The 24992-nt window shown below is 39.8% G+C and overlaps 1 protein-coding gene across 5 annotated transcripts in view; it reads left to right on the top strand.

Annotated features, from left to right (window-relative positions):
* LOC136864599 (transmembrane protein 65) overlaps positions 1–24992 on the top strand; it is a 392659-nt gene that overhangs the window by 246486 nt on the left and 121181 nt on the right. For 4 of the 5 annotated variants that reach the window (XM_067141817.2, XM_067141814.2, XM_067141818.2 and 1 more), the window contains one exon: positions 23259–23462. In XM_067141817.2, the coding sequence (XP_066997918.1) occupies positions 23259–23462 (204 nt within the window). Of the gene's footprint in view, positions 1–23258; positions 23463–23589; positions 23728–24992 lie in introns of those variants that run through there. The other variant, XM_067141815.2, reaches the window with a different exon arrangement.

The following is a 24992-nucleotide window of genomic DNA, read 5'->3' as shown; positions in this document are numbered from 1 at the left end:
ATTGAGACAAAGGAACCCTTACTCAGGTACCCAGATTCCAGACCACCCGACAGAGTTGAAATCAAGCGCCACATTGCCCGTCTCAGAAATAACAAAGCGCCAGGGGAAGACTCAGTAGTAGCAGAACTATGGAAATATGCCCCAGAGGAATCACTTGATATCTTGCAAAAGCAAATAGAAGAAATTTGGAACAAGGAGATCCTACCCGAAGATTGGAAAATACCTTTGATCCATCCATTACACAAAAAAGGCAGCATGAAGAACATCAACAACTACAGAGGAATATCTTTGCTACCCGTGACTTACAAAATTCTATCACTTGCCATCCTGGAGCGTTTGGAAGCACAAGTCGAATAGGCGAATACCAAGAAGGGTTCAGAAAAGGTCGCTCAACAGCCGGACAGATCCAAAATCTCAAAACGATCATCAGATATTGTACACTAAGGTCCAAGCAGTATGTGTCTGTCTTTGTGGACTTTAAGAAACCGTACGACTCCATTGACCGGGAAGTCCTGGTAAACATCTTAAATGAATTTGGAGTTGATTTGAAACTGCTGGCTTTAATTAGAGCCACCCTGACCGATACAAAATCCAAGGTGAAGTTCCACAGATGTCTCTCGCATTCCTTGGACATCAAAACAGGAGTCCGACAAGGTGATGGGCTATCCCCGATACTCTTCAACTGTGTTCTTGAAAAGATCATCAGAACCTGGTGGGTGTGATTACAGGAAACCAACTACACTGCATTGAGAATAGGAACCAAATCCAAGGGGATCGCAACAGACTGCTTAGCATTTGCCGATGATATTGCTGTTCTCTCAAACGACATAGAAACCGCTAGAGCTCAAGTTGAAATTTTAAAGGAAATTGCCGAACAAACTGGTTTGCAGATATCGTTTGAGAAAACGGAAGTAATGACTAACATCAAAGAGGCTCCACCAAAACTCCATACGAAATACGGAGACATCACCCGAGTAGACAAATTCAAATACCTGGGTGAGATAATCATGAAAAATGGACTGGACAAAGAAGCACTTCAGGAGCGAGTACGCAAACTGGAAATAGCCTACCAAACATCCCGCACAATCTACAACAAAAAATGCCTTTCCCAAAACACCAAGATACGTCACTATGAAACAGTTCTGAAGCCAGTAGTTCTATATGCAGCCGAAACCCTGTCTCTAAATGCCAACAAAGGACTCCTAGAAGAACTGGAGAAAAAAGAACGCAAAATTGTGAGAGGAATCTTGGGATCAAAGTACAGAAATGGAATCCATCAAAAGAGATCCAACGAGGAAGTCTACAGCAAAATAGAGAAAATTACCGACACAATCAGAAAAAGACGGGCACGATTTTATGGTCATCTGAAAAGAATGGACGGAAGAAAGTTAACTAAAGAAATCTTTCACTTTTTTGATTCAAACCCCAAAACCACAATTCCCTGGTTTAGAAATACCAAAGAAGACCTGCAAATGCTACATATCTCAGCTGAAGACGCCCTTAACAGAGATCTCTTCCGCAAGAAAATATTGACGAACGGGCTAAACCGAGACGAGCAACCGAAGAGAAGACACGGCGCCCCTTGGACAGAGGAGCGCAAGCAGGCCCGCTCACAAAGAATGAGGGAAATTTGGGCTCTAAAGAAGGCCAAATTCAGTGTCAAATGCAACAAGACTTAACGTGGTCCTTGATGGCCCCAGCGAATTATATGTATAATAATAAATGTATGCTATTGGCTTTACGTCGCACCGATACAGATATGTCTTATGGTGACGATGGGACAGGAAAAAGCTAAGACTGGGAAAGAAGCGGTTGTGGCCTTAATTGACGTACAGCCCCAGCATTTGCCTGGTGTGAAAATGGGAAACCACGGAAAACCATCTTCAGGGCTGCCGACAGTGGGGTTCGAACCTAGTATCTCCCGAATACTGGATACTGGCTGCACTTGAGCGACTCCAGCTATCGAGCTCGGTAATAAATGTATGATTATTATTAGTTGTATCGTTATAATCATCAGTATGGCAGTACTGGTGTGGTAGAATTCAAGATTATTTATATGAAATGTTCAAAATAGCCACCTTCGCACTCAGTACACATCGTTATCTGTCTCATGAAGGATTGACGCACGCAAGAAAGTGTTTCTGGAGTTACTAATTCAAATGAAACTCCAGTTCTCTGAATCAGATTATTTCTGTCCACTGGAAGATCTTGATAAACACAATCCCTTACATAAACCCATAAGAAGAAGTCCATTGGAGTCATATCAGGAGATCACTGAGGATATTCTTGTGGATCATGGAAACCAGTCCATCTATCTTGATACAGGCGAGCACAAGACGTGTGCCCAGGGTGTCCGTCCTGTTGGTACCACAAATTAAGCCATCCTTACAATGGAAACTCTTCCAATAGAATAGGGATTCTGTCTTCAAGGAAGTGAGCATAAAAATGTCCAGTGACATTTGCTTTGATGATCTTAGGACCTAGTACCTGATTTCCAGTTATACCACCCCACACTTTCACTGTGGATTATGTAGTGCGTAATGGTGTTCATTCCGTCGTTTTATGCACCCATCACTATCAAGAGTGTACTCACCTGTCCAAAGTGTGGTGTTGATAAACGGTCCATTTGTATGGATGCCACAGCAGGGTCTGTTTAATTATACTATGTACCTTTAACTGTAAGAGACCTGTTGCTGTTGCAATTTGTCTCATGCTTGTATGTGGGTTTTCTTCAAACGCTTCCCACACAGCCGCCACTTGCACAGGCAATCTTTGCCTTTGCCGACACTATCTAGTCATATTGTTTAAATTGCCAGTATTATGTAGTCATGCGCAATATACGTGGAAATACCCATGCCGTGGATGTATCCTATTGGGAAGCACTGAGCATATAACTGTGCTGCTTGTCTTTGATTACGACGACTTTCACCATAAATTAGATCATACCTGTAAGTTCTGCATTTGAATACCTATTCCTCTCGATTGCAATGACTCTATGTAAACTAAAATGTGTTCCTTACAAACTCAGTTGGACAGGCAGGGAAATGTAAATGAAGTCATAAAAACAATATTCATCTCCACCAGAGAAAAACAAATTAGTAACAGTAATATGCGTCTCCATCCTATTGGCATTCACATAAGAAGAAATGTCAGTACACATCAAAAGGATAGCATATGAACTATCCAACTGCTAGGAGACATCCAGGTAGTGATGCATATATCGAATGTTTTAAACTATCGGTAGACTGCCGTGAAGCGTGACTGTCGAATGAAGTTTTCATTCGGTTTGAAATTGGTTATAGAGTAGTAATATACGTTTTGTGCTGTTACTGTTAGTAACTACCGAAATGTGGATTTTTGTGTTATACTACGGATTTTTATAGCTTGCTTCTATTGTTATCAATCAATCACTACTGATCTGCATTTAGGGCAGTCGCCCAGGTGGCAGATTCCCTATCTGTTGTTTTCCTAGCCTTTTCTTAAATGATCGCAAAAAAAAATTGGAAATTTATTGAACATCTTCCTTAGTTATTCCAATCCCTAACTCCCCTTCCTATAAATGAATATTTGTCCCAATTTTGTCCTCTTGAATTCCAACCTTATCTTCATATTGTGGTCTTTCCTACTTTTAAAGACACCACTCAAACTTATTTGCCTACTGATGTCCTCCCACGCCATCTCTCCACTGACAGCTCAGAACATACTACTTAGTCGAGCAGCTCGTCTCCTTTCTGCCAAGTCTCCCCAGCCCAAACTTTGCAACATTTTTGTAATGCTACTCTTTTGTCGGAAACACCCAGAACAAATTGATCTGCTTTTCTTTGGATTTTTTCCAGTTCTTGAATCAAGTATTCCTGGTGAGAGTCCCATACACTGGAACCATACTCTAGTTGGGGTCTTACCAGAGACTTATATGCCCTCTCCTTTACATCTTTACTACAACCCCTAAATACCCTCATAACCATGTGCAGAGATCTGTACCCTTTATTTACAATCATATTTATGTGATTACCCCAATGAAGATCTTTCCTTATATTAATACATAGGTATTTACAATGATCCCTAAAGGGAACTTTCACTACATCAACGCAGTAATTAAAACTGAGAGGACTTTTCCTATTTGTGAAACTCACAACCTGACCTTTAACCCTGTTTATCATCATACCGTTGCCTACTGTCCATCCCACAACATTATCGAGGTCATTTTGCAGTTGTTCACAATCTTGTAACTTATTTATTACTCTGTACAGAATAACATCTTCTGCAAAAAGCCTTATCTCTGATTCCACTTCCTTACACATATCATTGATATACGTGCAGATATTAAGGTAATCGGCAAAGAAAAATACATCTCACAATATATGCTATGTACTTTTTACCTTGTCCTATTAGTTTGCCCATAACTGAGCCAAATATTTCAGGACCTAATGTGTTTTGAACGGCCATAGCAGGATACGCCGATTACGTCATTCCGTCCACGCGTAGTGGAAGTACAGTAGCAGAGTATAGGGCTTGTTGAACCTGTTTCTTATCGCAGGCCAGCACATGTTGTTGTGCACTTCCCCTAAAGGCTTGACAAGTAGGAGAGGTTGACTCACGTACCTGGCCACTTGCTGTACTCGAAAACCGGTCTAGGGTAGTCTGTGTGAAAAGTACACAGAATCCTTACAGTGACGTCGAAGATCCGTACCAGCACATGCATGTGAATCAAGTGTTGTGTAGTTGTGTGTGATTTATAAGACGTCAATGGCATTACTCAGTGATCCAAGCTGACAAAATGAAAGAAAATAGTTATTAAGTAATGAAAAATGGGCACAACATTTCTGCGCTGTTATTGCGACAGTCTTCGATGAATTTCTGACAATAGACAATGCGAGCTGTCTATGCTTATTCATAAACTTTTCAGGTCAATGAAAGGACGGTGGACACTGAAAGGAAAGGCTATAAGTATTCAGTGAAATTGTTATTAATGAGACAAATTTCAAAAGCCGTAGTTGCATCCATCGTGAACATTGCTCAAAGGAAAAAGAGCTACTGTGGAATTGCCGCCGGGCATTGTAATAGAAGGCTTATTCTTCCTTTTCCTAATCTGTTTACCCTCCAGGGCTGGTTTTCGCTGGGACTCAGCAAGGGATCCCACCTCTACCGCCTCAAGGGCAGTGTCCTGGAGCGTGAGACATTGGGTTGGGGATACAACTGGCGAGAATGACCAGTACCTCGCCCAGGCGGCCTCACCTGGCATGATGAACAGGGGCCTTGCGGCTGGATGGGAAGGGATAGACAAGGAAGAGGTAAGGAAGCGGCCGTGTCCTTAAGCTAGGGACAATCGCGGCATTTGCCTGGAGAAGTGGAAAACTACGGGAAACCACTTTCAGGATGGCTGAGGTGCGAATCGAACCACCTCTACTCATTTGACCTCCCGAGGCTTAGTGGACCCCATTCCAGCCCTCGTACCACTTTTCAAATTTCGTGTCAGATCTGGAAATCGAACCCGGGCCTTCGGGGGGTGGCAGCTAATCACACTAACCACTATACCACAGAGGCGGACAGAAGGCTTATTACTGGACAGTAAGTGCCGATAGGTAAAATGATGACTGTAATGGACCCGCTTAAGTAGAACTTCCGTAATAATAATATTACTACTACTACTACTACTACTACTACTACTACTACTACTAATAATAATAATAATAATAATAATGTTTTTACGTTCCACTAACTAAGTTTCACGGTTTTCGGAAACGCTGAAATGCCAGAATTTTTTACCGCAGTGTTTTTTAATGCAAGTAAATCTACAGACACGAGACTGGCGTATTTGAGCACCTTCAAATACCACCGAATTGAGCCGCCATCGAACCTGCCAAGGTGGGATCAGAGGACGAGCGCTCTATCGTCCGAGCTACTCAGTCCGGCATTAGAGCTTAGAATAAGTTGGTCGTGCGGTTAGGGTCACGCAGCTGTGAGCTTGCATTTTGGTGATAGAGGATTCGAACTCCACTGTCAGCAGCCGGGAAGATGGTTTTCCGTAATTTCCCATTTTCACATCAGGGAAATACTGGGACTGTACCTTTATTAAGGCCTCAAATGCTTCCTTCCCACTTGTATGCCTTTTCTCTCCCATCGTCGCCGTAAGACCTATTTGTGTCGGTGCGACGTAAAACAATTTGTAAGTACATGTTTCGGTAATTTCGGAGACATGTCCGCAATTATAAGATTAATAATAATTCGGACTTGTTAAAAGTTCACTATTCTTTAGTGTTTTCTGACAGATTACCAGCTACGAAGTGTGAGTGGGGCATTTAACTTTTAAGTTCATAATAGTTAGTAATAATGGACTAACACAGTTTTTATTGTAATATTGGTAGGTGGCTTTATGACGAATGCAAGCTGACAGCCGCGCGCTCCTAATCATACGCTCAACTCGCTCAGTAATAATAATAATAATAATAATAATAATAATAATAATAATAATAATAATAATAAATGTTTACGTGCCAATGGAGACGCGTGGTTTCGGAATTTTGCTCACAGGTATTCTTTAACGTGCCTGTAATTCTACCGATCAGAAGTGGACGTATTTGAGCACCTTCAGATACCAGCGGACTGAGCCAGGATCGAGCCTGCTAAGTTCATGAAACCAGAGCTTGAACCGTCTGAGCCACTCAGCCTGGCAACGTTTATTTTGATACGTTTAATAGGCACTGCAAAAGCAGAATGCTTTAATTTACCATTAAACATGTTCTTTTTGTTTGGAAGCACGAAAGGAAGGTACGTTTAATTTATTTATTTTTATAACATATCCCTTATTGGTATGAAGCAAAACGTTCTATGTGCTTTGACAATTCAATTCTGATACTACTCACTTGGAAACCCTATCCCATGCATTCTTTCGTTGACGTAAGAAACTTTATTTACGTACACGTCAACACAGGGTGTTTCTGCATACGGCGAGTTGGTGTCCCAAGAATCCATGGTATTGAAATCACACTGTCGGTGAATATTCCACGTAAGCAGTTCGGCAAAATCACTAGACCTGTCACGTGCCGGTTGGGTTGTCTGCTGTACCTAGCGACGGGGACGTGGCTGGACTGGTTCCCCGCCCCTACATGAAACCGGTCTGTCTGACCTTGACCTGAATAACAGCTGTCAGAGATGCGAATTATCGTCCGTACTAGTACGCGAGTTACTTCGTAGTAGAAGCATCAGTAGTAGTATTTGAATAATGCCAGTGTATGAATACCACGAATACCATGATATGCTGCTAGTGTATCATGTGGCAGAACAGAACACGGGTCGCCCTTCATGAATCTATCGGGAAAGGCTTCGAGCAATTTATATTTTTTTTCTTATTCACTACGAGATAAAACAGAGGGCACTTTGCGTTTTAAAGGGCCGATGACATTAAGACAGCAATCATCGTCGTCGTCGTCATCATCATCATCATCATCACGTATAAATATTCAATAAAATAATTGTTTTATTTTCATCATTACTGAAATAGGAAGATAAGTTAACATTTAACTTAAGAAGGTTGCCTAGAGTGTTTTGTTAATTTACAAAAGAAAGTTTTAAATTTATTTTAGTGTAAGGCAATCTGTATGTTTTTATTTTCTAAACTGTTGTACTGTAATGTTTAACATAGGTACATTTTTTTGTTTACAGGCGTTTTCATGTACGTTCGTAAATCCGTACTTTTCTATTCGAGATAGTCTTGTTACCGTCCACCTGGAATTACGGAGCTCGTACTGTATGTTAGTTCATTATTTTTCTACAACAGAGTGTTACTAATGCGACTGTAGTTCCTACGACCACGCCACTCTTATGTCTGTGTCACTAATGTGCGCTTTGTTCGGTTCTGCCCTGCTTGACTATGTGGCTCTCGTTACCTTCTTCTTCCTCTTCTTCTACTGCAGCCTTATGTCTTTACAGGTATACTCTATTCTACCGACATCATCTTAACACACAGTAGCGTAATCTGCTGCGATTTACCGAGCTCGATATCTGCAGTCGCTTAAGTCCGGCTTCATGGCTAAATGGTTAGCGTGCTGGCCTTTGGTCACAGGGGTCCCGAGTTCGATTCCTGGCAGGGTCGGGAATTTAACCTTAATTGGTTAATTTTGCTGGCACGGGAACCGGGTGTATGTGCCATCTTCATCATCATTTCATCCTCATCACGACGCGCAGGTCGTGGATACAGGTGCTTATGTACCACAACATCACCGGCTTTCAGGCCGGCTCCATGGCTAAATGGTTAGCGTGCTGGTCCTTGATCACAGGGGTCCCAGGTTCGATACGCAGCAGGGTCGCGAATTTTAACCATCATAGGTTAATTTTGCCGGCACGGGGGCTGGGTGTGTGTGTTGTCTTCATCATTTCATCCTCATTACGACACGCAGGCCGCCTACGGGTGTCAAATCGAAAGACCTGCTTCTGGCGAGCCGAACTTGTCCTCGGACACTCCCGGCACTAAAAGCCATACGACATTTCATTTCAGTGTGGCCAGTATCCATTATTCGGGAGATAGAGGGTTCGAACCCCACTCTCGGCAGCCCAGAAGATGGTTTTCCGTGGTTTCCCATTTTCACACCAGGCAAATGCTGGGGCTGTACCTTAATTAAGGCCATGGCTGCTTCCTTCCCTGTCCTAGCCCTTTCCAGTCGCATCGTCGCCATAAGGCCTATCTATGTAGGTGCGACGTAAAGGCAATAGCTGCTGCGATTTGTTATTCGCACCATCACAGTACAATGTAATATAGTTGTGGCGTAATCTTCTTAGATACGTTCGACATCTGTGGATTGTGTATAATTTGATAACTCATCTGTACTCATGAAAGCGACCGTCGGCCTGGCGTTCAGGTTAATAGCTACATGTCTCTAACGTGTAACCTTGTTTATGTTTCTTATATTTGTTGATGTGTATGTTTGATGTTTATATACAATACGATATTACAGCTGACTCATCCCCACGAGCTTGACCTGGTTCCCGTCTTACGCATAGTAATCTGTAGGTAACTACTGCGACCGATGCTAACTCACCGGACATACATTTCATCTTGTTTCCTCTTAAACCACGCATATTTTTTACTATTTTCTTCCACGTATTTCAGCTTGTAATGACCTGATAATAATAATAATAATAATAATAATAATAATAATAATAATAATAATAATAATAATAATAATAATAATAAGTGCTTTACGACCCACTAACTACTTCTACACCGAGCTCGACAGCTGCAGTCGCTTAAGTGCGACCAGTATCCAGTAATCGGGAGATAGTGGTTCGAGCCCCACTGTCGGCAGCCCTGAAGATGGTTTACCGTGGTTTCCCATTTTCACACCAGGCAAATGCTGGGGCTGTACCTTAATTAAGGCCACGGCCGCTTCCTTCCACTTCCTAGGCCTTTCCTCTCCCATCGTCGCCATAATACCTATCTGTGTCGGTGCGACGTAAAGCAAAATAGCAAATAAAACTACTTCTATGGTTTTCTGAGACACTGAGGTGCCCGAATTTAGTCCTGCACCAGTTCTTTTTATGTACCAGCAAATCTGCCGACACGAGGCTGACGTACAGTATTTGAGCACCTTCAAATACCACCGGACTGGGCCAGGTTCGAACCTGTGAATTTGGAGTCAAAAGGCCTGCACCTCAACCGTCTGAGCCACTCAGCCCGGAAGGAGGCACGAAATGTAGGTACGTTTAATTTATTTATTTGTATAACATGTCCATTATTCCTTTGAAACTAAACGTTCGATGTGTTTCGATAATTCAATTCCGATGCTACTCATTTGGGCATCCCATGACTGCTTTCGTTGGCGTAAGGAACTGCCATCTTTCTTCTACCTTTACGCAATGCACAACGGGGATCGTACCGTATTTGAATCCTCTAGATTCCAAATCCTCTATATCCACTTGTATAAATTGTTCAGGATGTGACTTTTTCTTTGACAGGTTATTCTTGAAATGGTATTGGACAATTTGTGTTATCTAAACATTCAAAGAGGATCTAGAAGCAATTATAAGTTATATAAAATACATTAAGAGATATTAATATGCAGTAAAATCAGTGTTAAATATGAACGTAGGGGGTTTTGAATCTCAAATACTAACATAGGGGATTTTGAAACTCATAATCATGAATACTACTGGATATGGAGCATTTTGAAACTAACTAGTTTACTTCAGCTCTTGTCACGAAAATGATGTTAAACAATATAAGATCACTGAGTCACATTTTATACAACTGTTTTGCATTCTTGGCCTAGTAATCATGAATACGAACTTATAAATCACAGTCAACAATGTAATTTTAAGCACTTCAATAATACTTGAATCGCTAAACATTATTCACCTTTCTCGCTTTTGCCTAGACCTTTTCAAAATATCCACCTGCCGCAAACTTTTTCACCCTCTTCGTAGAGTTGCTTTAGCAACAAGAAAAGTTTTGTCCCTCATTTTTCAATAAATGATGCCAAGGAAATGGACGATAAATTGCTTTCTCCTTAATGCACTAGGAAGCCCCCTACTATCAGAGTAACGCATATTGCCAACATACTGCTTTAGAATTCTCCTGTCCGTGGTAGAAAGAACGGGCAACTTGTCCTTTCTCCAGTGATTAAGACTCTTACTTTAATCAAAATCCCCGTGAATACGTTCAAATTATCCTCTGACAATCGTACTGTTTTGTCTTCATTCGGGCCCATTAATATACGAAAATCTGTTTATTTAAGAGAAGATTGCAAGAGTTGGCTGCACTGCTAAACAAGTGATGTCATTCCTATTCCTCAGTATATCTGAAATTTCTCATTGGTTGATACACATACAGGCTTTTGAACGTAACTGGTGGTGGATATAGAGGATTTTGAATTTAACAGTGATTTTCAAGTAGCTCGTTCTAAGTAACTTAGCAAGTTTTGAGACTCAGAGGTTCACGAACCAATCGAACTCATCCTTGGAAATCCACTGCTATGTTTATCTCAATTTCAAAAAATATGGTCTTTAGGGGGTTTTGAATCTAGAGGATTCATTTCACGTCCCGGCGCGCCTATCCCAACCAATAATTATATCACACGCTCGTACAGGTCCCGCACCGATGCAGGTTTTCAGGTTATTTCCATACTCACTAGACCACGGGGCTGATGACCACAGATATCCCAATCCCCTAAAGGACACAACAGCAAATGAACCAGTATTAACGCTAAGAATTCGGTACATCTTCAGGGTCCGAAACCGATGACCATGGTTGTCTGAAACCCCTAAGACGGAAACTAAATACTGACAACAATGAAACCAGTCTACTGTAGTAGCCACCTTCAGCTGTTATCGTAGCTCAGTTGCTTTTGAACATAAAACCAGTTTGACAAGTATGTTACGTAACATCTCGTGCATTGCGCAGGTAGCTTCAGCTGTTACAGTGGTACATTTGGACGTAAACATAAACAGAAACCAGTTTGGCACGAATGGCGCGTGACTCGCCTGTTCTCAAAGTGAAGCTATTCATTCACAAGAACAAGGCATACTACCTATTCTAAAAACATCGTATCTCTTTGCTCTTTTTTTTTAAACATAGGAATTTCATTTTGTTCGTATCTTTCCACCACCAACTTAGATGGGGACGATATAAGAATTCTTTCGAAAGGTCCAAAGCACAACTGGCCCTGTTTCAACTCGGCCCTTACAGCCTCCAAACTCGTAGTTGAATCAGAAGTTGCTATCAGCAAAATGCCATATGAACTACAAGACAAACTCAGAATGGACGTAAAAAAACAATTAAACAAAAGTTTTTTCTCAAAAAATCACACTGCGACCCCTATCACCAAAATCAACAAAGACTCCCTTACTGAAAGAAAACAAATTCTCAATCTTAAAAAGAAAGTCAAAGACAACCACCTCATCATTACAAAGGCCGACAAAGGCAACACAACAGTCATTATGGATAAAACAGATTACATTCAAAAAACCAAAACTTTCTTAGATAATGACTCCTTTTCAATAGTCAAGAAGGACCCAACACAATCAATTCAAAGGCAATTGAAACAAATTCTAAAGAGCACATCTTTTCTCCTCACTGAACAAGAAAAACAAAAGTTAATTACTATGAACCCAGGCCTACCAACAGCTAAAGCACTACCCAAAATCCACAAAACCGGTGTCCCTATTCGACCCATAATAAACTACAGACCAAGCCCCTTATATAAATTATCTCAATTTATCCAACAATTTCTTAATAAACATTATAAATTCTCATCAAATAAATCCATCAGGAACACTGTAGAATTAGTGAACAAACTAAACAGTTTCAAGCTTCAACCATATCATTCAATGTACTCCTTTGATATAGTCAACATGTATCCCAGTATAAACACCAACTCATTATTCCCGATCATCGAAAAGAACTTGCTTGCTAACAATCAACTAAGTAAACTAGAAGTTCAAGACTTTATGACCATATTAAGATTACTAATTAACAATAACTACTTCACATTCGATAAGATCATTTACAAACAAGATGGTTTGGCTATGGTTTCACCAGCCTCAGGAATTTTAGCAGAGATCTACCTTGATTTCCTAGAACACACCGCCATTGACAATAACATCAAATTTGCTAATATCCGATTCTGGGCTAGGTATGTAGATGACACATTTATAATCCTAGATGAACGCTCCATAGACGCACCATCCACCCTCAAAAACCTTAATAATATTGATCATGACATTAAATTTACCTTAGAATCAGAGACAAACAACTCCATCAACTTCCTAGACCTAACAATCAACAGGCACCCCTCTTCGTTCACATATAGTATCTATAGAAAGCCCACTCAAACGGCCACTACTATAAGAAATGACTCACTACACCCCCAAACACACAAAGCGGCTACATATAATAGCTTAGTAGACCGAGCATTCAAAATTCCGATGTCAAGAAAAAACTTAAATAAAGAATTGAACACCATTCGCTCTATAGCAAAATTCAATGGATATAATGAATCCTTTATTGAAAGAATAATCAATAAATTCAGACACCGCCCAAAAACCACCCTAATAAAAGGCAATACTAGCACTGCCACGTTTTCCACATTTACCTTCAATAAAGAAATTTACAACGTCACTAACGTTTTTAAAAAACACAACGTTAAAATAGCCTTTCGTACTAACAACAGAAGCACAGAGATCCTACACAACTCTTCATCAATAAATAAAAGTAGTCCTTTTTCTAAATCAGGTGTATATAGGTTTTCTTCCCAAGACTGCAAAAGTTCTTACCTAGGGCAAACAGGACGCAGCTTTAAAATCAGATATGCAGAACATGTCAGTGCCATAAAACACAACCATTTTTCCGCGGTCGGCCTACATATAAAAGAATTTAAGCACAACTTTACTGAAATAAATCAAGATCTTGAGGTAATAGATATTCTAAACAAAGGTTCTTTCCTAGACGTCACTGAAAACCTCTATATTCATTTAGACCAATATTTCAATCCCAACCTAAACTTAAATGATATCTCAGAGAAACCAAAGATCCTATTCGACTTTCTCATTGAATTTTTCAAAAACATGAATATCCCGAAAAACAGATCTGTCTTTCAGATTATGCATAATACTTTGTCACGCCACACACTTTCACCACATCACACTCCATACTTCCCCCCCTTCCACTCCTCCTCCCCTACCGCTCCTCCCCTCTCCCCTCCTAATCCAACAACGGCCGCTGCCCAGACCTAAACTATCCAACACGCTCTGTTCCTCTTCATCTCGCGCCATAGCTTTACCGCCTCATGTCCCGCAATAAACATCATAGAAACCTGCCCCCACCCTACACGTAACGCTACAACATTAGACCACAAATACTGGCACAGTCAACCTCCACACTCTCAACAAAGATTCCTTAATACCTATTTTATATTCTTGTCGAGCTGAATACCGGACCTGTGAAGATTACAAGATTATTTTGTGCATCTACAGAATGGTGTGTTAATGAAGCTATGTAATATAGAGAGAAACTTTCAAAGGTGGTTAAATGAAGAAGTTATATCATGTTCAAGATCATGCTTCCACATCTCTGCACAGTATTTAAAATACAATTTACCGTTGGTCTTTTATAGCTATTGTTGAGAGTTAAGGAGAATTTCCTGTTGTGTATGTTTATCAGGAACTCAAGGGAGACTTCATCAATTAGTCGGAACATAGAAAGAATGATGAACTCTTCTCAGAAGAACTCTTAAGGTTTCACCTTACTTTTTCCTACCTGCTGGCTCTTTAGAAACATGTGCGCGTGCGTCTTGTATTCAGGAATCATTCAAGGCAAATATTTTCGCACTGCAAGTTGTGTGGTTAAACTTATTTTTAATATGTATAATTTTGGCTTTCTCAACGATGGATTTGTTTCTACATTCGTCCCTGCTTTTATCTCCTCGTAAGATGTGCATTGTTTAATGTAACACCTTGTGTAAAAAAAAAAAAAAATTGGGTTAAATGAAGGAGTTATATTATATTCAAGATCATGCTTTCACGTCTCTGCACAATATTTAAAAATGAAATTTACCGTAGTCTTTATAGCTATTGTTGGAAGTGAAGGAGGATTTCCTGTTGTGCATGTTTATCAAGAACTCAAGGGAGACTTCATTAGTTAGTCGGAACATAAAAAATGAACTCTTCTCAGAAGAACTCTTAAGGTTTCACATTACTTTTTCCTGCCTGCTGGCTCTTCAGAAATGTATGCACGTGTGTTTTGTATTCATGAATCATTCAAGATGAATATTTTCGCACTACAAGATGTGTGGTTAAGGTTATTTTTAATATGTATAACTTTCCCTGTTTTCATCTCCTTGTAAGATGTGTATTGTTTAATTTCCTGTTGTGTATGTTTATCAGGAACTCAAGGGAGACTTCATTAGTTAGTCAGATCATAGAAAGAATGATGATCTTTTCTCAGAAGAACTCTTAAGGTTTCACCTTACTTTTTCCTGCCTGCTGGCTCTTTAGAAGTGTGTGCGCGCGTGTTTTGTATTCAGGAATCATTCAAGGCAAATATTTTCGCACTGCAGGTTATGTGGTTAAGCTTATTTTTAATATGTATAACTTGCCTTCTCAACGATGCATGTGTTTCTACATTCGTCCCTGTTTTTATCTCCTCGTAAGATGTGTATTATTTAATGCAACACCTTGTATTAAAAAACTGGATTATATGAAGGAGTTATATCATGTTCAAAATCATGCTTTCACGTCTCTGCACAATATTTAAAATAAAAATTTTACCGTTGGTCTTTAGAGCTATTGTTGAGAGTGAAGGAGAATTTCCTGTTGTGTATGTTTATCAGGAACTCAAGGGAGACTTCATTAGTTAGTCGGAACATAGAAAAAATGAGGAACTCTTCTCAGAAGAACTCTTAAGGTTTCACTTTACTTTGTCCTGCCTGCTGGCTCTCCAGAAATGTGTGCGCGTGTGTTTTTTATATTCAGGAATCATTCAAGAAGAACACTTTCGCACTGCAAGATATGTGGTTAAGGTTATTTTTAATATGTATAACTTTTGTTTTCTCAACGATTCATTTGTTTCTATATTTGTCCCTGTTTTTATCTCCTTATAAGATGTGTATTGTTTAATGTAACGCCTTGTGTAATATAAATGCCTACATCTTGCCTATTTCCCACATTTTGGCTGATGATGACGCAAACACAGCGTCGAAACTAGTTCCAAGTGCAAATACATGTTATAAATAAATATAATATTTTTGTATTGAAAAGGTGGACCGTTTTAAGTTTTTCCTAACATCCTCTCTTTGCTCTCGAAAATAACTTCCGAGGATTACTAAACGTTTGATATATTGTGGTTTGTCACATCGTTCTCTATTGCTAGAGGAAATATCTGCAGGTATACACCTAACACCCTGTATGTAAGAAAACATAAAGGTCCAATAATACTGCCTTGAGGAATTCCTCTCTTAATTAATACAGGGACAGATAAAGCTTTTCCTACTCTAATTCTCTGAGATCTGTTTTCTAGAAACAGAGCCACCCATTCAGTCACTCTTTTTTCAAGTCCAATTGCACTCATTTTTGCCAGTAGTCTCCCATGATCTACCCTATCAAATGCCTTAGACAGGTCAATCACGATACAGTCCATTTGACCTCCTGAATCCAAGATATCTGCTATATTTTGCTGGAATCCTACAAGTTGAGCCTTCTATCAAACCAGTTATTAATTTTGCAAACATGTCTTATATAATCAGAAAGAATGCTTTCCCAAAGCTTACATGCGATGCATGTCAAACTGACTGGTCTGTAATTTTCAGCTTTATGTCTATCACCGTTTCCTTTATACACAGGGGCTACTATAGCAACTCTCCATTCATTTGGTATTGTTCCTTCATGCAAACAATAATCAAATAAGTACTTCAGATATGGTACTATATCCCAACCCATTGTCTATAGAATATCCCCCAAAACCTTATCAGTTCCAGCTGATTTTCTAGTTTTCAACTTTTGTATCTTATGGATAGCAAAAGTAATTGTAAAAGTGATATAAGCAGAAATATTGAGACTAGTAACAAACGTTACACAATGTTTGAGTGAAGTGATTGGAAACTGAAATACCCACGTTGGTCTATAAAATACAATATAATGTCCAGATTAAAGTAATTGTGGTCATTACAGTTCATTTTTTTAAATGCATTTTTGTGTCTCTAACCACAAGTTAATGAATGTAAGATCGTCTGTTCATAAAATAACAAATGTTAGGCAATTTTAGACAAAGGTTAGGTTTACACCTTATTGTAATGACACCACATATTAAAGTAATGTGAATACAGCAAACTAAACTAAATGAAAAAAAACAACATATTTTCTTAAGACCAACTAATAGTACATATATTAATTTTAAAATAATTCCATTCATTTAAGGTTAATGTTCAATCATTAGAGGTTCATGGTTAATATATGGTAGGTATTTATAAAATCTATAACATTATTATCTATTGATAAAGTGCACAAGAATAAAATTGCATTTATCATTATACAACTTTGTGTCAGATATCTATTCATTTACAATAAATGACTCTGACTTCACTTCATAACGCAAGAGGAGGCCGATTTCAGTGGTGACTAGTGGAAACAATTGGAATTTGTGATCCAAATGAAAGACGGAATGCAAACGGAAACAATTGGTTGTAACGGTAGTTGACGATTATAGAATAATTCGGTAGTTTTCATTCGACAGTCCCGTCATTACATCCAGATCATGAAAACTTCCACGCAGTTTATTTTAATATTTAATAGAAATTAACGTTATTAGGTTTGTCCTTTCTGTAATACATTGACAGCATAATCATAGATTAGAGATGTACGTTGTCCCGCTTCAGATCTTTATTCACAGAAATACAATTCTCAAACGCCCAACACACTGACCTGTATGTAAGTGATTCACCCCGTACAGTGACTGTGTAGTCTATTTAGATGTATTTGGAGAGAACCAAATGACTGGAGTAAAGGCATAATAATACCTATATCTAAGAAGGGGGTACCTATATTTAAGATGGAGGACAAGAAGATATGTGATAATTATCAAGGATTCACACACGTATCTTGGATAGCACAAGTATTTGAAAGGGTACTGGAAATGGAATGAAGGACAATTACAATTATAAGAAGAGCAATATGGCTTTCAAATGGAAGATCAACACTGGACCCCATAAAAGTACAAAAGCTTGAAATTGTGGAGAGTTTTAAGTACGGTACTTGATGCAGGATGCAGGGCTGGACACGAAGATCAGTAAAAGCATTCTACCAGAATGAGAGAAACCTTGTGTGGAGGAAAAGGAAGTACCACTAAGTGTGAAGAGGTGATGTATAAGATGTACTACTGTCCAATACTACCTGGACACTGACAGAAAGACAGGAGAATAAAATTCAAACCAGTGAAATTAAATTTTTAAGAAGTATGATAGGAAAGACAAGAAAGGACAGAGTAAGAAATTAGGACATCAGGAAGGAAATTGGAATGGAAGAGCTTTACGGCAGACTAGAGAGGGATAAACTTAGATAGTTTGAACATGTTAAGAGGATGGAAGAAGGAAGGTTGCTAAAGCAGATGGTGGAGACCCACATAGGAGAGGGGCAAGAGGGAGACTCAGACTAAGGTGAAGGAGGAACGTTGGTGGTTGGATAGGGGAAGATGAAAAGGCATTGTGCACATTCGCCAAAACAAAAAAAATGAGTGCATCATACTATATAAGTACATTGCAGGTACACTTTTCTCAGAAGCAATTTTACCTATATATATACATACAGGTAATGCTTGCTATGGGTATCCACTGAGTTTGTATCTACATGCGAGGTGAATTATATTTTTTGATAATAATTAAAATGAAATCTGATAAAATATTCAATGCAAAGAAGATACAGTATCATGTGCTCATTCTTTTTTGAATGACTATCTATTTTTATCCTGTTTCATGACCCAATCTATTCTCCTTCCATCCTTCCACAAGCCTATTTAATATTGACAGTACCCAATTGAATACCAGGTTGTTTCCAGTCATTTCTGAGGAGGCTTGATCTTATCAGATTAAAGTGTGACTCTATCACTGCCATACGTCCAAAGCTTGCATGGGACAGTGAAAGTGTGCTTCGGTTTGTGAAGCACATTGCTGACCTTACTTTCACTAGAGCTAAAATCTCCCAAAGATTGTTTGTAACAGCTTAGGTTATGACGACCAGCATTATGATGAATGTACGAGAAATTATCTGGGCTTGTAGGCTCTGGACCACTGAATACTGGATCCTAAAAAATACCAGGCACAGTTTCTAATGAAACATTGGGATCTAGGAACCCAATTGGACCACAGCTTACATACCCGAATAATTTCTTCTTTAACTCTTATTGATTAGGGACCACTTGTAGATAATGTAGTCATAGCTATATGAATGCCTCTTTTGTTTCTAATGGTTTTGGATGAAATTGTAAAAGAGCCAAAGGAAGTATATGGGAATAGGGAGATGAAGTTATTACTATTTGCAGACAGTATTGTGGTCTGGGGGATGGGCAGCAAAGAGGTACAAGAACAACTTCATGCACTCAGCGAGAAAACTGAAAAGTACGGTATGAAAATCAGCACAGAGAAAAGCAAGACCATGGTGATATCAAGAGTTGGTCAAAGCCTTGAAATTGTTGACACTTTCAAATACATAGTGAGTGAATTAATGCAGAATACAAGGCTGGACATGGAGATTAGCAAGAGGATGCAACAGGGCAGTGCATTCTACCTGAGTGTAAGAAACCTTGTCTGGAATAAGGAAGTACCAGGGAAGTGTAAAGAGATATTGTACAAAATGTACTATGGACCCACATTGAATTATGCGGCTGAGACCTAGAAAATGACAAGTAGGGAGGAGAGTACAATTCAACCCAGTGAAATGAAATACCTAAGAAGTTATGATAGGGGAGACAAGGAAAGACAGATTGAGAAACAAAGATGTGAGAAAGGAGGTCAAAATGGAAACCTGAGAGAATTGATAAGAGTAAATTATGGTGGACATATAAAGATGAAGGAGAATAACAGAATACCAAAACAAATGATGGAGTTGAAATTTCAGGGATAGAGAGCAAGAGGGAGACCTAGAACAAGGTGGATTGATTTGTTAAAAATGAGTGCAAGAAGAAGAAACCTGGACCGGGACAAATTATGGAAGAGGAACGGTGAAAGGAGAGAGGAAGGTGGAGAAGTGCCATAAATGCCCCGACCCAGCAGGAGCTGGATAAGGGGAAAGGAGGAGGATGATGACGATGTGCTATATGAACACAGGGAAACTCACAACTCAGAATGTCTTGAGATGCCCACTTGTATCCTGTCCCTCAGGACTGCTTAATAGGCATCATAGCCATTGTTCATGGTTGATTATTTAGGATATTATGATAGAAATGCACTCCATGAAACTGGCCATATCAACTATAATGATTAGTTAATAATATTGTTATATGTTGGTGGGTAATTAAATGAACACAAATCCTGGTAGTGTTAAACTTCTAAAATTTGATTAATTTCCTACTAGACAGTAACACACAGGCACACTAGGAGTACAACTTACACAACAGAGCACACTCAACTACACTAGTTAGTGCTTTCGCACCATTCTCAATATTCAGTCACTCTAATTCACATTCAGCCTCAGTCAGTCCCGCAGTTATTCTTGGTGCCACTATCACAGTCCTTAGTTGACAGCCCACACACAACAGTCTCACAGTTTGGTATGACATACACTGTCCGCTCACTTCTCACAGTTGTCTTCATTCACTGTCCCATGCCAATACCCAGTCGATCTCTCCCACACTCACCAGAACATGGCATTCACTCATAGCAGTTGCCCTGAGAGACAGCTCCACGATAACAGATAGGCAGAACGAATACTCGGTTCCAGAGACAGACCACTCCACAGACTACCTCCTCAAACTCAGGCTGTCAACATGCACAGTGGCAATCACTCACACACAGACTTACTGCACTTCGCTCACCGACTGAGCGCAACTGGACTCTCCACTTCAACTGAACCGAACCAAACTCAAACAGACCGCACTGGCAAGTCTCGCCAGTCTTATATACTGTACCAGTAAAAGAGCCCGACTTTAAGATTTATTTTCAACGCAGGCATGGAATAGTTCTCAGGGCTAAACTGGATGAATAATAGCTAGGGCTTGGTACAGGAGGCAGGGTCCTATCTACAAGAAAAGTTTGAATCTGATTTGATAAGAGTTTATTCATGTAATGCATATTAAATTGCACATCACCTCATAGTAGATAGGGGTTGTCTTCCACATTGTCCTTTAAATGGCCCGGGTCTCCAGCTCACCAGGCTGCACCGGCTGGAACACGTTCCAGAAGATGCCCAAGTACTCCGTCAAGATGCAGACGGACCATCCAGGTTGGTTGCATGGAATACGCCTCAAATTCCCGATGCTCGTGATGACCTCCGCTGGTTCCTGACGATGTTGAGGGTAATCACATTATCCAAGTACAAGGAGGTTGATAGAATCAATGCAAACTCCAAAAATGTGCTCTTCGTCACTCGCAGACTTTATAAATCAAAGTTCATGAAAACCTTGAGTAATTAGTTTTCTCACCACTAGTAAAATCACGATACAATGTTCATAAAGACTTTCAAGTATCCACTCTTAAATACTCATGGAAATGACAAGTCCGTGGTCATGAAGACTTTCAATAATGTCATAGTTCATCAATGAAAAAAATTACCAAGTCTTTAAGTAATCACTGGCAAAGATCACAAGTCTATGCTCATGGAAACTTCGAATAAATTTAGAGTTCATCACTCGTGAATATTACAAGTCTTTGAATAATCACTGGCGAAAAGTTAGAGTCCATCACTGGTAGAGATTACAAGTCTTTGAATAATTACTGGAGAAAATTTAGAGTCCATCACTGGTAAATATTACAAGTCCCATTTATAAAGACTTAGAAGAATTCAGAGTTCCTCAACACTTGTAAATATTACAAGTCCCATTTATGAAGACTTAGAAGAATTCGTTCCTCAACACACGTAAATATTACAAGTATCATTTATAAAGACTTAGAAGAATTCAGAGTTCCTCAGTGAGAATATAACCACACGAAGATAGCTTCCGACGATAATGGCAGCGAGTAGAGCCACGTTGACTACTCGACTGTGTCTGACTGACTGAGATATCAGTCTATATTGAGCCCTCCTTATATTTGGTTTGGGGACATCCACGTCACATATGCCGTGAAGCTGGTTATCTCCTGAATCCCTCGATGGATTTTCTTGAAATTCAAGCATAGCGGCGTTTATGTAATTCACTTTAAAATGACATGTTGATCAAATTGCTACCACAATTATTATAGGAGTTTTAAATTTTTTCTCCATCGAATGTTCCGGAAGGTGTGACGCTTGAATCTGGAACATACGAGTTCAGGCTAGCTGCCCGTGGCATGACAGGCGGGTGATCTAACTAGCCCCTGCGGCTACGTCACGCATACAGCTGTTCTCAGCTTGCTCGCTCGTCCTGCTGAATGTAAACAAACCAGGCTTGCACGGAGTAATACGCGTGATGATTAAATACAATTAACTCTCAAAAAATATGCATGTACAGGTCATAACCGGTACAATACCTGGGCCCACCCCATTTGGATGCTTTGAGAAGGAAGACATCTCCAGAGTCCTCCTGAAAGCGAACAGTCTCAGCACACCATCCAGATCTTTCTCATAACACCAGAGGCCTCGAATAAGGGCGATGGAGACAGCGAGGTGGAAGCACTGGTGAATGCACACCCGGCACTCTCGCGATAGGTTTGCTGTGTAGTGAGGCCCCAACGCAATGACCTCAGTCACTATCCACTCCAGGCTCAGCTCCTCCTCCCCATGACTTACAACAAAGTGGTGGATGCAATATCATAATATGTCAAGTGATCAACGATAGTCACCTATCTCTAATACCTAACTAATGTTCCTGCCCAGTATCTCAGTTTTTTGGAGGGGGCATGGTGGTATACTTATCTGGCCATTCACTTCCCACCCTGAGTTTCCTGGTGACTTCGGGTAGAATGTTCAATGGGACTAGCATATGGTGACAGGAAGAGCATGAATCAGATCCTAAACTGAACATGGGTGCTCCACCAATTGCTCAAAAGCATGGTAAAGTGGTGATGTAGTTGCAAAAAAAATATTATTTGATTTTTCATTATGCAGACAAAAGAGGTTTGGCTTCATCAAGATAAGGCCCAAAGATACATTCGTATTTTTATTACAGATTCCTTGGGGGTATCGTACAAGAAATTAGAATCCATGTTATTCCTGTCAGTAACATTCCAATGAAGTTACCATTTCTACATGCTTGGTCTCTTTAAAAGGTGCCATCAGAAGTAGGAGACTTTTTTCTTTTGATGGATTGTCAGAGGAATTGGAAAATATCAGGTGATGAATGTAGTTCTGTCAAGCTTTTGTCAGTGGAAGTTGAAGTGTATGAATATTACCAGAATTCAGGAACATCCCACAAAGCATCACTGATGTTGGAAACATGGAACAAAGGAATGCAGATCTGGATTTTGTTTACAGAAAGGGGAAGCAATCTTCCGTACTTTATAATGTGTTGCAACAATAAGCAAATGTGGCTTAAGAGTGATCCATTTCATTCCTGTATTTCCAAGAATTTATTCATGTCTATAAATTGTGTGAAATTTTCTTATTCATCAGTATTTGTATGATACTAATAATGTGTATTATTTTATCAGGGTGACACCATTGAAATGACAATGGGGACTATGATGGTGATATCAACAATGGCTGCAGCTGCTCTGGGAAATACTATTTCTGATGTTTTGGGTATTGGATCAGCTTGGTATGTGGAGAGAATGGCTGCTCGAGTAGGAGTCAGGCCTCCTGCACTGACTCCAATCCAGTTGGACATGTCCTCTTCACGAGTAGCTACAAACTTGGTATGTAATTGTGCAGTCACCTAGCTTCAGTTGTTAGACGTATGTCCAAAGCCATGTCACCTAAGAAATTTAATGTACCACAAAATGTCTAGGAAGGCAGCGTTGAAGTTGGTGAAAATCATTGTAGGTGTTTCAGATAGTTTCCATGTTGATGTCGGTGTACATCAGGGGTCTGCATTGAGCCCGGAACTGTTCAACATTGTCATCAACTAACTGACGGAGCAGCTGATGACAGACCTGCTGTGGACCATAATTTGCACAGACGATATTGTTTTGGTTGGTGAGTTATGTCAGGAGGTTGAGGCAATCCTGGAATGATGGCGAGCAATACTAGAGGCAAATTGATTAAGAATAAGATGCAGTAAGACAGAGTATATGTTCTTCAACTTTGCACAGCCTCGGCAAGCCCACATAACACTGTCTTCCTTGCTGGAGAACACTGATGACGACCGACAAATTCAAATATCTTCGATCAGTCATCACAACCGATGGTAATATCGACGCAGATGTCAAGCACCCTATCAATGTTGGTTGGATGAAATGTTACCGTATCTTACTAGTGTTCTGTGTGATAAGCGAATGACTGTCAAATTAAAGGGCAAAGTGCACAAAACCACTGTCCGGCCTGACCTCATGTACGGCTCTGAATGTTGAGTAAGGCAGAAGAAGCCTGATCGGCGAATGCATGTCACAGAGATGCAGATGTTGCAATCACTCTGCATGATAAAGTGCATAATGAGCAGGGAATGTATTTCTATGTAAATACATATCTATTTAGGAAACTAAAATTGATTTTATTTATTATTTTTTATAATTATAATTTATAATTTTTTAAAATAATTATTTAGTCATGACGTGGATTTGAAAAATGCAGTGTTTATTTTCCATATTTTCCCAAATTTTGGAGTTTAGCACATATATTCCATATTCTTAGTCATTAAAATCAATATAGTCCACATTTTGGTTGAAACGTGTACTTTTGTAACTCGGGAAAACCCATTCATCAACAGCATGCCAGTGGTTTTCCGGTTATTTTGTAACTCAGGCATTCCCTTTCATTGCTTCATGTCTCCATCTAGGTCATTTACCAGTCAATTACAGTTTGAATTAGCAGTGAGATAGATCATAGTGTGTCTACAAGTACAGTGTGTACAGTTTTATATTGATGTTCATTCATCGAAGACTTACAATATGCCTGAAGTAGTACATTCAACCGGTTTAAAATTAACATTGGTGAAAATCGCTGCAGGTGTTTCAGATAGTTTCCATGTTGATGTCGGTGTTCATCAGGGGTCTGTATTGAGCCCAGCACTGTTCAACATTGTCCTCCGTAGCTAAATGGTTAGCGTGCTGGCCTTTGGTCACAGGGGTTCCGGGTTTGATTCCTGGCTGGGTCGGGAATTTTAACCATAATTGGTTCATTTCTCTGGCATAGGGGCTGGGTGTATGTCGTTTTCATCATTTCATCCTCCTCATAATGCGCAGGTCGCCTACGGGAGTCGATTGAAAAGACCTGCACTTGGCGAGCCA

This window comes from Anabrus simplex, chromosome 2, assembly GCF_040414725.1.
Source record: "Anabrus simplex isolate iqAnaSimp1 chromosome 2, ASM4041472v1, whole genome shotgun sequence".
Taxonomy (NCBI): domain Eukaryota; kingdom Metazoa; phylum Arthropoda; class Insecta; order Orthoptera; family Tettigoniidae; genus Anabrus; species Anabrus simplex.
The sequence above is the reverse complement of the archived record's forward strand: the minus strand, read 5'-3'. Positions and strand labels throughout refer to the sequence as shown.